Raw genomic sequence first — 16572 nt, forward strand, 5'->3', positions numbered from 1 at the left:
AGATAATAGGACAAAAACTACTAGAGTACATAGAACGAGTAAACATTGTTTTGTGAAACGTTGGTTTCCTATATCTATGTATGTGTATGTGGGGGCATACATGATTGTGAAATAAATACATATCTTACTGTGGGTTAAAGTTCAAAGAAGTTTGAAAACACTCCATATATATAAGTACCTAAAGCACAAGGCAGTTCCTATATTTATGGAATTAATTTTCTAGTGAATCATGTTAGATAACCAGCACTAGCCATTTTCTATAAATGTGAATTTTCTTCTAGTATTTCATTAAACAGTGACAGATGTCTTCACCCATTTGCCTTCATTTGGTCTCTCTGGAAACATGATTTGCAGCATAAACTTGATAACCCCCGCCACCCCCAGCTTATCTACTTGTTTGAAAGTGACTCATAGGGTGTGACATACAACACACACACACACACGCACACACACACACTGGATTTCACAGGGGAGTTTAGATACTATTAACACAGACATAGTGGCCAATAAAAAATTGTCTTGTTTTTTTTTTTTTTTTGAGAAGCAGATGAGGATTTTTAGTCAGAGTCTTTAAGACCTCAAAACAGTGGCTTTTTTCAGCTGTTCCCTTTGGTAAAGAGCTGAGGAGGATAGAGGAAGGATGTTAAAAATTCAGTTTAACTAAAACACTGAGTACAAGGTCTCATATTATGGGATAATCCATCCCTTTCCAAAGGGTTATTGCAGAGTCACCAATTTTCAAGGCCACAAAGGACTATAATGTATTTTGATATCCCCAGCTCTTTTCATGGGGCACCTGACGGCTCATGGTACACGCTAATGATTGACTCAGTTCCTGTAGCTGGGGATACCATGAACAGCCTCCTCCCACAGTCCCAAGTGCTGACTCAACTTCTGCCTGAAGATCTCCAGTGATTGGGCGTCTTGTTTCTTTACTAGGAACCAGGACACACCAAACAGTCAATCAATCCACCTTCTGACCATTCCATGATGAATCAGAGGCTTGATTTACAGATAGAGAAAAGGTTTGCCCTCTGTGGACAAGGCCTCATCTAACATGCACATCGCTACATCCCTGGAAGTACAGCCGGCCTAAGCCCATGCGGTGCTTAAAATATAGTTACCACAGAAGGAAAATGACTTGTTCAGCCCTAGTTCTAGTAAAAGATCTAGAACATTGTACTATTACATTTCTTGTCCATTACTCCCACTTGTTTTGTAAACAATGCTGCAGACATTGTCTCAGCTGATATTCCACAATCTACCTCGTGACCAATGGACAGTAGGACGTACTGGATTAGTAACAGATTTTTCGGCTACTATGTAAGACACAAATAACCACAGCTGCCTTCCCAGTGCAACGATAGGTTAAAAAAGGAAGAAAGTTCAATGCTAGGATTTGAAGAGAAAGAAAACTTCATTTCCAAGCATCTGTACGCTCACCTGCATGGCAAAGGTAAGAGAAGTCCCCCGGAAGTGCTTCTCCACCACCGACCCAACTCTCTGCGTTGCCTGAAACAAATCAGCCACTTCATCGGGATTCAGATCTCGGAAGCGCTCCACTGGCCGAAGGGGACACACGAGGACATCTGCAGTGAGGTCTGTTAAGGGACACTCGGCTTGCTTTGGGTATTTTTATCAAGAAGTTTGTGCCCACAGTATTGAATCCCCCTGGCCCAGGGCCTGAACTCTCAAAGACTGAAAAAAAATAAAGGAACAAATACTTACCAACCACGGAACTCCAAGGAGTTCAAAGAAAGCTTACAAACATGGTTAATGGGTTGTTTTTTATTTTTAAGGAGAAGCTGTGGTGCACTGAAGAAATTCTGTTAAGAGAAAGGGACATTCGTGTTCAGAGAGACTCAGGTGCTGGCTGAGAAAATTATGGCAAAAGGCAAGATCTATTCCAGACCATTATTTCCTGACCTCTTTTGTAAGGCTGTGTCTTCTGAAAAAGCCAGAGGCACTGGGCTGAAAAAGCAACTGGAATATCCAGCTTGTTTCTCTACATAGAACATTGTGATTAAAATTAAAATTTCAAAAATTGTTTAGAGAAATATGTAATGAAAATGCAATTGTAGTTTCATTTATTTTATTGTTAAAAGGAGTGTAGACATTCTGAAAACGTACAGTGAACTTCATCTATAACCAAGAGATGTGCCATGTGGTTAAACAATTTATGACAAACTTTCCTCAAACTGATCATTAAGAATTCAAGAATGCAGTTGAAGGTAAATCATTAATTTAAGAAACGGGTTGTTTGCTTTTGCAAACAAAACGATCTTAATGCATTCTGTAAGTTAGACAAGTCAACATATTTACATTATTAGTCTGAACAAACAACAAGATCTAGAGAAAAAAGGTATATAAATGTGAGCGTTTGTTGGTAGCAAATTAATATTTAATGTTACGTCATCAATAACACTTCAGTTCTTTTTTGTATTCTACATATGTATACACACAAGATCCATTAATTTTTTTGTTTACTTTTTTAGATACCAGCAGGATAAAAAAGCATCCTAGTGGTCTTTTCTGTCTCTTTCTTTTTTCCTTTTTTCTTGTTGTTTTAAGAGAACATGCTTCTGCCTGGAGCTAAGCAGCTAAGGGTCACAATAAAACCACAATTCTACAATTGCTAGTCTCACCAGAATATCAAGATGTGAGCCCATCTTACTATTGGTAGGACTCAGGGCCCAAGGGGGAATGCACTGAGCTCAGCTGGGCAGGCCTGATTTCCATAACAGAAAGGGGGAAAAAGAAAGAGGGAAAACTGATTAATTTTGCTCATAATCAGGAAATTCATGTCAACAGTAAAGTAGGAAAAGGAGCATTTGTTTAATCTGAGTTCATTTTTCAAGAGAGGAGAAGGGAGGACTTCACCCCACAGGGCATCTGATACTTAAAAAGATAATTATCCTTCTTTGGCAGGGCTGCTTTATTATCATGGGTCAATGAACCGTTTAGAAATGAAGAATTTCCTTTCATTTCTTTTTAGCAGATTGCCAGTCTCTACTCCCACTGAGTTGCTTTCCTTTGTTAAAAGAGACCTTTCCCCATCTTCTTCTTCCCTGCTTTAATTTACACCCTCCCATAGGCCCTGACTTCACCAAACCACAGCAAGGTGACAACTTTTCAAGCTTCCAACAATATCCATAATTGCTGTAGTAGGCTATGTCTACATACAGCAACTGGGTGGGGAAGGAACATTTTATTTAAACAATTGCTTACTGTGAAAACTGGTGGACAAATCTGACAATCTTTATATCTAATGTAACTTTAGTAATATCAATGACGTCTGAAAAAAACTTTTTTAATGCCATAAAAGCATCTTATTATATCACCTGTCCTTTTTGCTTATCTGATGCTAAGGTTTGGCTTGACCCAACGTTTAATGATTCAAAATGTTTATGAAATCAAATCAAAATGTCTAAATCTGTCAGATGTTTTATACTGTGTAGTATATACAACCTCAGAGTGATACATCACATACATTTATTACTTTATTAAACATTAATGATAGTAATACAACATGGCACAAAACAGTTGAACAGCCTAAACACATTCTCATTTAGGTGACGATTTTTCACCAGCCAATTTAGGCAACATTGCCCTGATAGATTCACTCTGTGACTCAACCCTTTGTTAAGAAGTCATCTTATCTACATCACACACACACACACACACACACATTCACACATGTGTTTCTATGCAAATAAGACAAAACAGAGATAACTTTCAAGGGTGATTATTTGGGCAGATATTTATGTGGGTGATGATTGTCTTTGTTTTGTTGGGACCCAGAGGAGTGCCAAACAGGCACCTCAACCTGCAAGTGGCTCCACAGGTACACAGGTAGGCTCCACACACCTCTGCAGGGAGATAGAAGGGTCTGGAGTTTCACAGGGCGGGGGTCAGGGGGTGGTCTGTGGAGCTCTGCGTGCTGTGTGAGCAGATGACCTGACCAGCAGCAGATTCACTATCCAAACACACTCCCCAAGCCATTCTAGGCACTAACTGGGCATCAACAAGTCAAGATCAAACATTTTCCTTCAGGTCCTTTAAAGCCAAAGCAGAAAAGAGCCTATGCCTAACCTCCCCACAGGCCACATCCTGACCGATGCCGACCTACCTCTTTTTTTCCCACCTCTCTCGTGCATCCTACATGCATTCCATGTTTGCTTTCTTTCTGTTTCCCAAACACACTAAGCTCCTTCCCAGAGCCGGAGCCTTTTTCCTGGCTGTTTGTTCTGCCTGGAATTCAGTTCCCCATGATCTTCACGTGCTCACTCTTATTATGCAGGTTCTAATTCCGATGCCACTCTCTTAAAGGAACATTTAACTGCCAGGTGGTTTAAATGGCTATGTGCTTACTCACTCTTGTATCATCCCATTTGATTCTTTCCATAGCCTTTGCTACCAGCTGGTAGATTTCTTGGTTCATTACTACCTACTCGGATGAGACTGTGAACTCCGTAAGTGTGAAAACTTTGTCCTGTTTACTGATATTGCACCACCACCTCTACTACCAGGGACACTTAATGAATGTTGCCGGAATGATTGAATAAATCACAAACCAGACCCTCCTATCTGCCACCTCTGAGTGCTAAGACCCTGATAAAATGGAGACAACATTCATTTACTTTTCATTTATCTATACAAGATTGGAATAGTCTACAAGTTTTTGTTTTTTCTGTTTGTTGGTTTTAATTTAAAGAGGTTTATCCTTAATATCTAGCATAGTTAGAACTAATGCTGGATGAGAGCTGGAGAAATGTAAATTCATTTGTAATGTAAACTAATTTTCATATGAGCCCAAAGGAAATACAATTATGAAGGTAAAATCCTTTTCAAAAACTATTTTCTAACAGAAAGAAGTGGTTTCTAACATATTCAGAGTCTCAAATAAACTATATATAGAAAAATGCTGCTTTATAGACTGTGGTTACGAGATGTATTTCATTTGTTCATTCAGTGAACAGCGAGTATCTGTCAAGTGTCGACGTTGTGCTACCGTGTTTCCCCGAAAATAAGACCTCACCGGAAAATAAGCCCTAGAATGATTTTTCAGGAGGACATCCCCTGAACATAAGCCCTAATGCGTCTTTTAGAGGAAACCTTAATATAAGACCTGGTTTTATTTTCGGGGAAACATGGTAGGTGCGCTGAATAGCAGAGGGGAGTATGAAGTTGCTCCTTTCCTTCCAGTACAGGAGACAGACACTGAAACAGACAACTGCAGTTTTGTGGGAGGCACCAATTAAGCACAGAGGGTCACAGAAGCAGAGAGGAGACCCAGCGCAGTGGAAACCTGGGGCACCTTGTAAGGCAAGGGTCCTGGGGTAACTGTAAGTAACTTCTGAGTGCGATGGAGTATCCCATGGCTACCTGAAAATATAAACAGGTTCCTAATGGATTTAAAGCAGGCTAGCATACTTGCTGCAAAGAGCCAAATGTAAATATTTTAGGTTTCATGGGCCATATACCCAAGCAACCTTAGACAATACAAACACTAGTGGGTGTGGCTATATTCCAGTAAACCTTTATTTACAAAAGGAAGAGGCCAGCCAGGTTTGGTCCATAAGTCTTAGAGTGGCAATCCACAGTTTAGAGGAATCACATTAGAAAGATATAACTAAAGGAAACCGGAAGTGTTTGGTGGTCTATTCCTCTTTTCCTAAGCTGAGGACTATAATGTTATCCTAATAGCATATTAGATAAAGATAATTGTATGATATCTGACAATTAAGTTCATGAACTTGTTGCAATGTTGTTGCTAACGTTTTTTTATATCGGAGGGATTATTCATTGTGAATTTGTACCAACTGGACAGTTAACCAAGTTTACTATTTGGAAGTGCTGAAAAGGCTGCGTGTAAAAGTTAGACAACCTGAACTTTTCGCCAACAATTCATGGCTCTCGCATCATGACAATGCACCAGCTCACATGGCACTGTCTCTGAGGGAGTTTTCAGCTAGGAAACAAATAACTGTGTTGGAACACCCTCCCCACTCACCTGATCCGGCCCCCAATGGCTTCTTTCTTTACCCAAAGATAAAGGATATATTGAAAGGAAGACATTTTGATGACAATCAGGACATCAAGGGTAATACGATGACATCTCTGATGGCCATTCCAGAAAAAGTTTCAAAATTGCTTTGAAGGGTGGACTAGGTTCTGGCTTCAGTGCATAGCTTCCCAAGGGGAGTACTTCAAAGGTGACTATAGTGATACTCAGCAATGAGGTATGTAGCACTTTTCTAGCGTGAGTTTGCAAACCTAATCATCAGACCTTACAAAATTTAACTTTCTAAGAAAAATATCTGAGCATGGCAGAGCATGTTTATGACCCTGTACAATGTTTCTGATGCTTTTAAAGGCTAATCACAACCAGAATATGTGTTACAGGATTGACAACACATAATAAATCATGAGAATCACTTCCCAATGCAACTAAAGGACTTTCTGTCATCTCTATTCGAAAAAATGAGGCATATCATCTGCAAACACATGAGAGTACCAAAACTGTGTTATTCACAAATTCACAAATGAGAATAAAAATATGTATTTTCTCCAAATAAGCGCATAAGCCCTGGAAGAAAACACCATGATGCTTGAAGACGGAAGGTATCATGTGCTACATGTTTCTTTTAGATGAACAACTCAGGGAAAGCAAATTAATTTTGAAGAACAGCAGACAGTTCTTGTAATTCTACTGCCACTGTTTATATGCCAGTTGTTTTAAGGTAATGTCACAGATGCAGTGTAATTTAATTCGGAGACTCTTACATTTTGTTAAAGGCAAAGCCCATATTATACATCGGCTATGAGGACACATTTTCTCTTGGGTCCTCTTTGCTTGATATTAACACCTCTGAAGAAACATTTTAGCCAACATACATGATAATCCTCAAAGAAGTTAATCTACTGAATTTAACTTAATATATGTTTATGCAATACTCATCATGCGAGAAAACCTGTGAAAGAGATAATCAAATGGAAACTGGTCTCTCCCTACAAAGTAAAGTAGAGACATCCATTTACTAACAACTTTTTTAAAGAGAAGAGGGATAATTACAATTTAGTTCCTATGGTTGACAAAGATTCCTTGTAGTAGAGGAGAATCAAAGAAGACTTCTTAGTGTAGGTGAGATTTAAAGTGGACTTTACAGATGGGGGAGTAATTGAACTAATGGGTTGGCTGGCAACCTACCCGCCCATCCATTCTGCGGCGAGAGCCTTCTCTCAGTCCAGGGTGTGTACTACAGTGTAGGATGCTAAGATGAATACAACAGAGTAACTGACCTTGAAGAGTTCACACTCTGATGTCGCAAAATGTCATACCGTATAAATAGATCGTTGCAACACAGACAGATGAGCACTATTGATAGAAATCAGTACAGAATGTTGCAGGAGTACAGAGGGGACAGAATCTAACTCTGCCTATGGGTTAGATAAACTTTTCAGTGGGGGCTTACGTTTCAATTTTCTAAAATCAGCAACTATTTCTCCAAATGTGGGCCAAATCTGTCCTTAAACATGACCTAGCAATTTATGGTTAGCTTCAAGGAAAGTTGTCAGGCATTTCTCCTTCCGCCAAAATCACTGTTTCATTTATATATGTACTCTCATTTACTTAATCTTTCCTACCAACCCATAAAATACTATTATAATTCCTATTTTGTAGATGAGGAAATTGCAGCTTATAGAAAATACAAAACTTGTTCAAGACAGCGCACACCCACATGAGACTAAAACTAGGATTCAACCCAAATCTGTCTGATTCCAAAGTCCAGTTTATTAACTGTAGCACTGTGATGTCACACTTTTAATAGCTGTCATCATTAATCTTGCCTGCCCTCTTATTAAAAGTATGCCCTGCATTCCCAGAGTCTGTTTGTTCATGGAAGAGAATCCTGGGTTTCATGAAATAAAAGATATTTTGCGAAATTGGTAAAGGCCTGAGAAAGCAGAGAAGAGAATCAATCCCATGGTGAAAGGAGCTCTCAGTGACGGGCAAAGGAGGGAGTGAGTATGTCCTCATCCTAACAGAAAACTGTGAGTATGTGAGTAAGAGGATCAAGAATCAGAAAACCGTCTTGCTCTGGGAGTTCAGTGGGAGGAAGTAAGGAGAGATGCAGAGCCTGCATTTTGGCCCTTTTCCATCTTTGAACTTGGGTTGCTTCAAGATAACTTTGGTTCCCCTGGGCTGGCAGACTCCAGAGGAAGATTAAATATTATACCCAATGTCAATGGATCACACTGTCAAACACAATGAAAAATCCCTTTGATTTTGGACAGTGTAATTATTGGGAGACATGGACTTTCTCATAGCATCATTTACATCACCAAAGACTACCAGAAACTTGGTCATGCCTTTTCTTTCCCTCTGCTTCTTCACTCTCCCCACCAGCCCAGGAGTGACTGTCTCTGTCCTTTTGGATGTAAACACTTAGGGTGTGTTTGCCATGTTACAGTGGTGTGACAATATGTCAAGGCCTGTGCTGAACTCTTGCTGACACATAGCTAACCCAGAATACGCACAATTAAAGAAAGAAATCAAATGGAATCCTTGCATTAGTCAAGTACGTAAAGTTGTTATGGTAGATTATTAACAAATATGACTACAAGAATTCTTCCCATCCTACATTCCCCTTTGCAAAGTGGCTTTGCTCCTCTTCTCATTAAGAATTGGAGCCTATTTCCCCTCCCCTTGAATTTGGGCTGGCCTTGTAACTTTCTTTGATCAATAGAATGTGATAGAAGTATTGCTATATGATTTTCCAAGTTCAGGTATTAACAGAATTTTCAAATTCTGTGTTTTGTCCTCTTGAAACCCTGAGACCGGCAAGCTATGCAAAAGCCCCGCTAGTCTGTTGGAGAACAAGAGCCAGATGGAGAGCTAAGTTACCTCAGCTGATAGCCAGCACCAATTGTCAGACCTTCCAGACTCAAGAGAGCCACAGACTGATTTCCAAACTTCTGTATCAGTTATCTATTGCTGCATAGTAAACTACCCTAAAAACATAGGGGCTTAAGACAATATTGCTTTGTTTTCTTATCATAATTCTGTAGGTAGTTTTTGCTGCTGGTCTCACCTGGGCTCACTCATGCAACTGCTCTCAGTTGGCAAGCAGACTTGAGGCTTGGCTCAGCTGGGTGCACTGGGCCCCCAGTCTCCATGCTCTTTCATCCCAATCCAGAGGCTGAATTTCTAATGTCTTTTAAGATAAGTTCCCCTACCTCCTATTGATCAAAGGAAATCACAAGCCAGCCCAAGTTTAAGGTACAGAAATAAATTCTATCTCCTGATAGGAGGCGTGGAAAGACCACATTGAAAAGAGATACGGGCACCGGAAGTCATGTAGCATTGGGGGTGATTATTATAAGAATATACCACATTTGGTGACTTGGAAAAGAAGTTCTGGGGATTTTGCAAAATTGCGCAGGTACCCAAGGTATCTTGGATGTTCTAGTGAGTGTATACGGCCATGACATTTTAGAGCCAGAGTGGATCTTCAACATTATCCTACCCTAATACCCTCCCTGTCGGATGGAAAAAAAAAATTGGGTGAGAAAAGTTAATTGATTTGTTCAAAGTTGCACAGTTAGAGGCACCACTGGAATTAAAACTCAGCTGTCTGGCTTCCCAAAGCAAAGCTCTTTCCATTACAAGTGAGATGACAAAAGGCTGCACCTCAGCCACTATGTCCCAATGCTAAACTTAACAGCAGACATCACTAATCAACTACACAATTCTCTCTTTGAACCGCAGAGACTCAGAATCCTGGTCGATCCTGACCTCTTAGCAGTCACCACCAATCAGAGTGGCCATGTAACACGAGATGGATGTGTTGTTTCTGTGGCCTCCATACTGTCTCATGAGCCACAAAAACAACTACAAATACCTGGTGGAGTCAAGAACAAAGGGAGATTCTGTGCAAGTGAGAATCTCCCCAACTACATCAAATGTTCATTATGTTGCTACATTTTTATTCAAAGTAAACTTGATAAGTTCAGAATATGCTCATCAAAGATAATAACTGATGATTAAAAATAATGTTATGAGCATTTCTATGACAAATATGAAATATTTAAATATAGTGTCATGACAGAGAAATAGAAATGTACTAATTTAGATGATTAATTCAAGAAGACAGCAGAATATTATTCTCAGACTTGCTCCCATTTGTTTTTCTATATCTGATCTATTCTAGGGATTCAGAACATAAAAGTCACTAAAATAAATCAAACTATCAAAATGTCATTGATTCTGATGAGGTTGATGAGCACGTGAACATTTGAATATGGAGCAAGTACGTGTCAAATCATATGGCAAAGAATTAGTCATTCTTCTAAGCGAATAAAAAAGAATATTCTATATCCATCTCTGCTGCAGATCAGTATGCAGTTCAGTGACAAGCGAGGAACTTCCCAGCTTGCATTGCAGACTGCTGCAGACCCTGTGTAATGAATTACTTGCTCTAACAAAAAATCCTCGTCTTTGCAAATATTTAAAGTAAATCGTAATGTCACTTCAAAAAACAACAACAGGATGGACTGTGAAGAGTGTTTTAAGAGAAAATTCAATTTATTTGATTTCAATAGCACAGTTTTAGAGCTTTGTATCAAAGTAGGTGGCATCTCAAAAAGTAATCTAGTATTCACAATGTAGGCACGTCTTGAATTTTCTTATCAGAAAGGTAGAGATATTACTCCCCAAATCACCAAAAATTCTGAAGAAGGATCTTGCCAGTTTGGGCCACACCTTTCTTCAGTGGATATTAACGTAACCATTTGAGTAACTCAATAAAGACTTCACAAGATATCCATCAACCATAAGCATAAATGGCAGGAACACAATTTTAAGCAAACTTTATTTCCAGAACTTAAATTCCAGGGCAGAATGACTGAGATCATGATTGCACTCTGCTTGTATCTGGATCTCAAGACAAGCTTCTCAGGAGTATCTGCAAGAATCCTCATGTTTGTCCTGGAGAATGCTCTAGGCCAAAGATACCAGAGTCCTCATTCATGTGGGGGAAGGGAAGCCAGTATTCTTCCTTAAGCAAATCTGCCCTGAGCAACCCCCAAAACTGCACTGCTTTGGATACTCAGAAGCGAGAGTCACATCCACAGGGGAAAGTAAGCAGCCAGTTTTCAAAGAAAGCAAAATGAAAGACGAGCCTGCAGCCTGGCAGGACTCTGGTGCACTTTCTTCAGTTTAAATTGCAGATCTTATTCAGTGAATTGTTTCAAGGCCAAGGAATCCTACACTGATTATCCTAAGAGAATGAGAATTAGACAAAGGCATGCTTATATTAAACTAAATATGCGGGGAAAGTGAGTAATATCAGAAGTTGTGACAATTACATTTGCAAACTCATCCTAGAAAAAGCGCTACATACCTCATTGCTGAATATCACCATGGTCACCTTCGAAGTACTCCCCTTGGGAAGCTATGCACCGATGCCAGTGCCTAGTCCACCCTTCAAAGCAATTTTGGAACTCTTTTTCTGGAATGGCCATCAGAGCTGTCATCATATTACCCTTGATATCCTGAATGTCATCAAAATGTCTTCCTTTCAATATTTCCTTTATCTTCGGGTAAAGAAAGAAGTCATTGGGGGCCAGATCAGGTGAGTAGGGAGGGTGTTCCAATACAGTTATTTGTTTACTGACTAAAAACTCCCTCACAGACAGTGCCATGTGAGCTGGTGCATTGTCGTGATGCAAGAGCCATGAATTGTTGGCGAAAAGTTCAGGTTGTCTAACTTTTACTTTAACACTGCCTTTTCAGCATTTCAGCATTTTAACACTGCCTTCTCAGCATTTCCAAATAGTATAATAAACTTGGTTAACGTTTGTCCAGTTGGTAAAAAGTCATAATGAATAATCTCTCTGATATCAAAAAAGGTTAGCAACATTGTTACAACAAGCTCATGAATTTACTTGTTGGACCTCATATGCATGCGTTTGCTGCTTACTATGCCTTAGTGATAATCAGTGGCACTTTGAGGTACATAATGTCACCCCCATTTTCCATACTCAGAAGTTGAGGCCAAAAATGTTAAAACTGCATATCCAAGGTCACACAGCTAGAAAGTAAAAATCCTGGCTAGGGCCATGCAGTAAAATTGTCTATGCTGTTGCAATGCCTCTCAGGGTCATAAAAGTCTCCCTGTGCCTATTGCAGTGGTTCACCAGAACACTTGTTCCTTGAGATGTTATCAGACTTTTACAGAAAAAAAAAAATTAAAAAACATCTTGTGGTCAAAGATCCAGAAACTCTGGATGACATGAAGAAAAATAGATTTCTTTATAGCACTATTCATCAGGATATTTAATGTGCTAATGTTCATTCTGAATTTTCAAAAAGAAGAGATATTAAGTAGCATTTCTCATATTTGCTTAATAATAAAACTATTAGTATTCTACTTTTTCTTTCTTTGTAGAACATTGCATAGGACAAATGTTCCAGGGGATGTTCTTTGGGAATCTTGAGTATCATTTACCTAAACGTATCAGAAATTTTTTTGGCTCTTTAAACCAAAAGTGGAGTAAAGATCCTATTAGAAATATGAACAAAGCAAGGGGGCTTACTGGTAAATGAAGTATGCTGGGAAATTGAGCATTAAAATACATCGGATGGGATATGGCAATCATTAGTGCTATGTGCCTACTATTTTAGAGTCTTGTCATGTCCAGGAGTATACGTCCTGGATAGGATTCTACGTCCTGGATCCTTGTTGTTGGATGAAGCTGAAGGAATTCTGGCCAAGGGGTTGTGAGCGAAGGTGACATGTATCACTTATGGGACTGCCAGTGTGAGAGCCCAAAGCTCTCTTTCCTTCTCGGTGTCAATGAGCCACGTTGGTTATACAGTGGGTACCAGACCCTCACCACAGGTCAGCAGAGGGCTCTGCTCATTGTTTGTTCTCACAGTGACAAAAGCAACTTTGTTAAATAGTTTTCATCTATTTTATTAACCCCAACTAACTTGCAGTAGTTGCTTAGAGAAGTATGTTGAACAGAACTCTGACGCCTTCATAGAGATCAGGAGGTAAGACTGAAGGGGTTTTGGGGTTTTCGTGGCCACGAGAGAAGAAAGAATATCAGCATACATACCAAGTAGCTGACATTCTTCAATTAGAAAGCAATAAAAATATGTTTTTCCAAGACTCCCTTCCCCCATTCTTAATGATATGGAAGCCATTTTTAGGTCTTACAATGTTTCTGAGTAACCATTATAAAAATTGGTATTTTTATAAACATTATATTATTGGTATTGTCCTGGGGATATACAGGAGTATGTGGGATTCAAATAATTCTAGTTAGGAGAGTATTGAAAAAGAAAGATACTGTCACTCAGAAGTACCATCCATAATGTGCAAATATGGGAGTGGGAACACACCAAGACGACAATATTGTAAAAGTGCTCTCAGGTGTTAAGAGTTGGAGGAGTGTTGCAGTAGAAGAGGAGGAATAAAGTACACTCAGCAGCTGAAAGAAATAATTAAGCATCATCCCCAAAAAGGGATTTTTAAAAAACTACATACATACTCTGCTATGAAAATCAATTCAAAAACTCTGTGAAAAGCTTTTTAGTCTAGAATAGACCAGAAAGTAATGCTAAAGATCTGCAATTCTTTGGAGATCCAATGGAAAATCACAAGCAAGATAAATAATTCACATAATGTACACACTTATATTCTACTAGTCTATGTGTGAGGAGAAAGCTCCTTGAGTGTCTTCTCCCACAGGGTGTCTACACCGCACCCCAAACTCCCATGTAGAGAGAGTCTTTCCAGTGCGAGTTCCATCGGGTCCTGGAAAGTATGGATTCTAACTTTAGGTTTGTTCATACCACTCAAGAGCCACTGGAAATTCCAATTTCCATCAGCTCTTCTGTACAGTTGAACAAGCCAACGAAGCAAACTACACATCACAGTTCAGATACCATGTAAAGGCAAAGAGCAACCAAATCATAAATATTGAGCAGCAGAGACTCGTTAATGGGAGAAAATAGATAGAGAGGAAGTGGGAGGTAGACAGGGAGGAGAAATAGATAAAGAGAATATTTAGCAGTGAAATGTTCTTGGAAGATAAGAAATGTTCCCTACCAAACAGGCTCAGCTGGCATTCCTGGTACCACACATTCCTGGTGCTGAATGCAGAGGAGGCCTCAAGGACTATTGGGTGAAAGAGTAAATGGCACGTATACTTACTCATTGCTTAATCTGGGAAACTCAATTCTTTCTCATAACTAATCCTCCAGATGTTTCAGAAATTGTACTTTCTGAGAAACCACTGAATCAGACCAGATTGAACTTACTTATATAAAAATAATTAAGGAAAATGCACTTAACACTAAAAAAAAAAGGAAATAGGCATAGGAAAACTTAGTGCAAGATGCTGCTTCTTCTCACATCAAAGGCAGTGCTAGCATTTCAAACAGAAAACTTGTAGACCATTAACTTATTGGAGCTTGGAAAGATGTGAAAATAACATTGTTCTATGCTCTTTTAGTAACAACGATGAAATCTCTTCTGTGACACATACAAATGTTGATAGAAAAATTCTTTATTTCAAAAAAGAGAAAGAGAACCATCCTTAAGCTAATTTTGCATTCTCACAGAATCTGAATTAACTCCCCGACCCCCCCCCAAAAAAAAAATCATTTCTCCGTGATTTAGCAATCTAAAAGAAATGGTGTGAGAATGTTTCAGTAAGAGGTGTTCAAACATTTAATGAATGAACTCCATGAATTACTGAAGGAAGACCATCAAGCCAAATTTGGAAGGAAAGGGTAAAGGAAAAACACCTTTTAGGACTTCGTGTGTTTTAGTTTCTTTGTTAAGTGTGTGTAACTTAAGAACCTCCTGCCCGGTAGGTATGGTGTGAGACACTGAGGGTATAGGACCCAGCAGCCATATGTACCCCTGTGCCTCCAAAGGCATGCATTCTAGAGGTGTGAGCAAAGGGCAGGAAACAATAAAAACACAGTCTCTATTGTGAAAGACACAGGGTTGAGATGAGAAAGCAAAGATGCAGTGATGCCAGGGGAAGGCCATTCCAAGCCAACCCTGCTAAACTGGGTACAAGCTTGGCCTCTTTACCTGGGGTTTCAGCAACAAGCACAGGCTCTCTTCAGCCTTGGCCGGCAGTTTTGATTTATTCTGTGTGCATGGGGAAGCCTCTGAAGCATTTTGGGCAGTGGGGAGTTGAGGGATGACAGAACCTGAGTTCTTTTTTAGGAAGATCACTCTAAATGCTGTGTAGAGGAAATACACTCGATCAAAGCAAGGATGGAAGCTGAAGACTTTTGGGGATGTCTTTACCTGAGATTAGGTGAGAGATTTAAAACAAGCCTGGACTATGGTGGTGACACTAGAGATGCACAGAATTTGAGGTATGTTTCTGAGGTAGGAGCAACAGAACTTACTGATGGTGGGAGGCAAAGGAGAGAGGGTGATCAAAGAGGACTCCGGGTTCTGGCTTGAGTAGGTGAGTGGACGGTGATAAGATTTAGGTGATGTGGGGGCGGGCAGTGTCATGTGGCTCACTATTTAGAGACCTTTCCTTCTTGAATTTACGGGTTTCCTACAACCAACTGAAACAGATTTAGGACTTCTATGAAGCTCCTGAAATTATTTGCAAAATAGGCTGTGTGTGTGTGTGTGTGTGTGTGTGTGGTACTCTTGTGGTCTTCTGCTTGCAAAAAATTCTTAGTCTCCTGATCCCAACTAAGATAAGAATCACTGACTTAAACTAGCAAAATTATTTGAAATGAGTCCCCAAGAGAATGATTAAAAACAGGCTCTCACTTTCAGCTTAGAATCTAATGGCCCCTCTCCTGGAGAGTGAAAAATAAATTTTACTCTGTGTCTGAACAATGCATTCACAAGGATGAACCCTCCACGAAAGCTAAAGGTTTTCTGTTGTTGTCTTTTTTTTTTTTTTTTTTTACAATGGCATAACACTAAAGTCATTTTAATCTGATTCAGCAGTGAACAATTTAAGACATGTCTCTTCCAAAAAAGACAGCTGGACACATAAAAATGAATGTGTGATCCATTCAAAATTAAAAAATAAGCTAAATCATTTACAATAATAAAAATGCAGAAAACGTTACCAGCAAAAAAAAAAAAAAAAAAAAAAAAGAATAAAACACTAAGTAGCAAATGATTTCCAAATGTTTCCAAAACAGGAAGCAAAAGACATTGTAATGTCACTCTGGTAGTTTCCAGAATAGAATAAGTTAATCAGGCAGCCTCTAAAAACACAGAAGCAATTCATTAAAAAAAAAAAAAAATTAGAAAAGAAACTCTAAACTTCAGCAATGAACTACGTTGCCAGAGTGTCAAGAAAGCAGGCTTTTTTGAGACAGTGATTCGTATGCAAATATAGCTCAGCATTCATCACAAAACCTCCAAAGACTTAAAGGGAAAAGTTTTGTTCCATCTGCTTAAACTCTTCTCCTCATAAACGGACTGCCTACGGACAGAAGGGTCTCTGACATCTATAAAACAATAATAATTAAAAATATACATTCACAAATATACGATTTCTAAC

At 39.2% G+C, this 16572-nt stretch overlaps 1 protein-coding gene across 9 annotated transcripts in view; it reads right to left on the reverse strand.

Annotated features, from left to right (window-relative positions):
• FHIT (fragile histidine triad diadenosine triphosphatase) overlaps positions 1-16572 on the reverse strand; it is a 1368446-nt gene that overhangs the window by 249918 nt on the left and 1101956 nt on the right. For 7 of the 9 annotated variants that reach the window (XM_019728377.2, XM_074313199.1, XM_019728375.2 and 4 more), the window contains one exon: positions 1444-1589. In XM_019728377.2, the coding sequence (XP_019583936.1) occupies positions 1444-1589 (146 nt within the window). Of the gene's footprint in view, positions 1-1443; positions 1602-4129; positions 4286-16572 lie in introns of those variants that run through there. The other 2 variants (XM_074313198.1, XM_074313200.1) reach the window with 2 other exon arrangements.

The sequence above is a fragment of the Rhinolophus sinicus genome, linkage group LG10, assembly GCF_036562045.2.
Source record: "Rhinolophus sinicus isolate RSC01 linkage group LG10, ASM3656204v1, whole genome shotgun sequence".
NCBI classification, from domain to species: domain Eukaryota; kingdom Metazoa; phylum Chordata; class Mammalia; order Chiroptera; family Rhinolophidae; genus Rhinolophus; species Rhinolophus sinicus.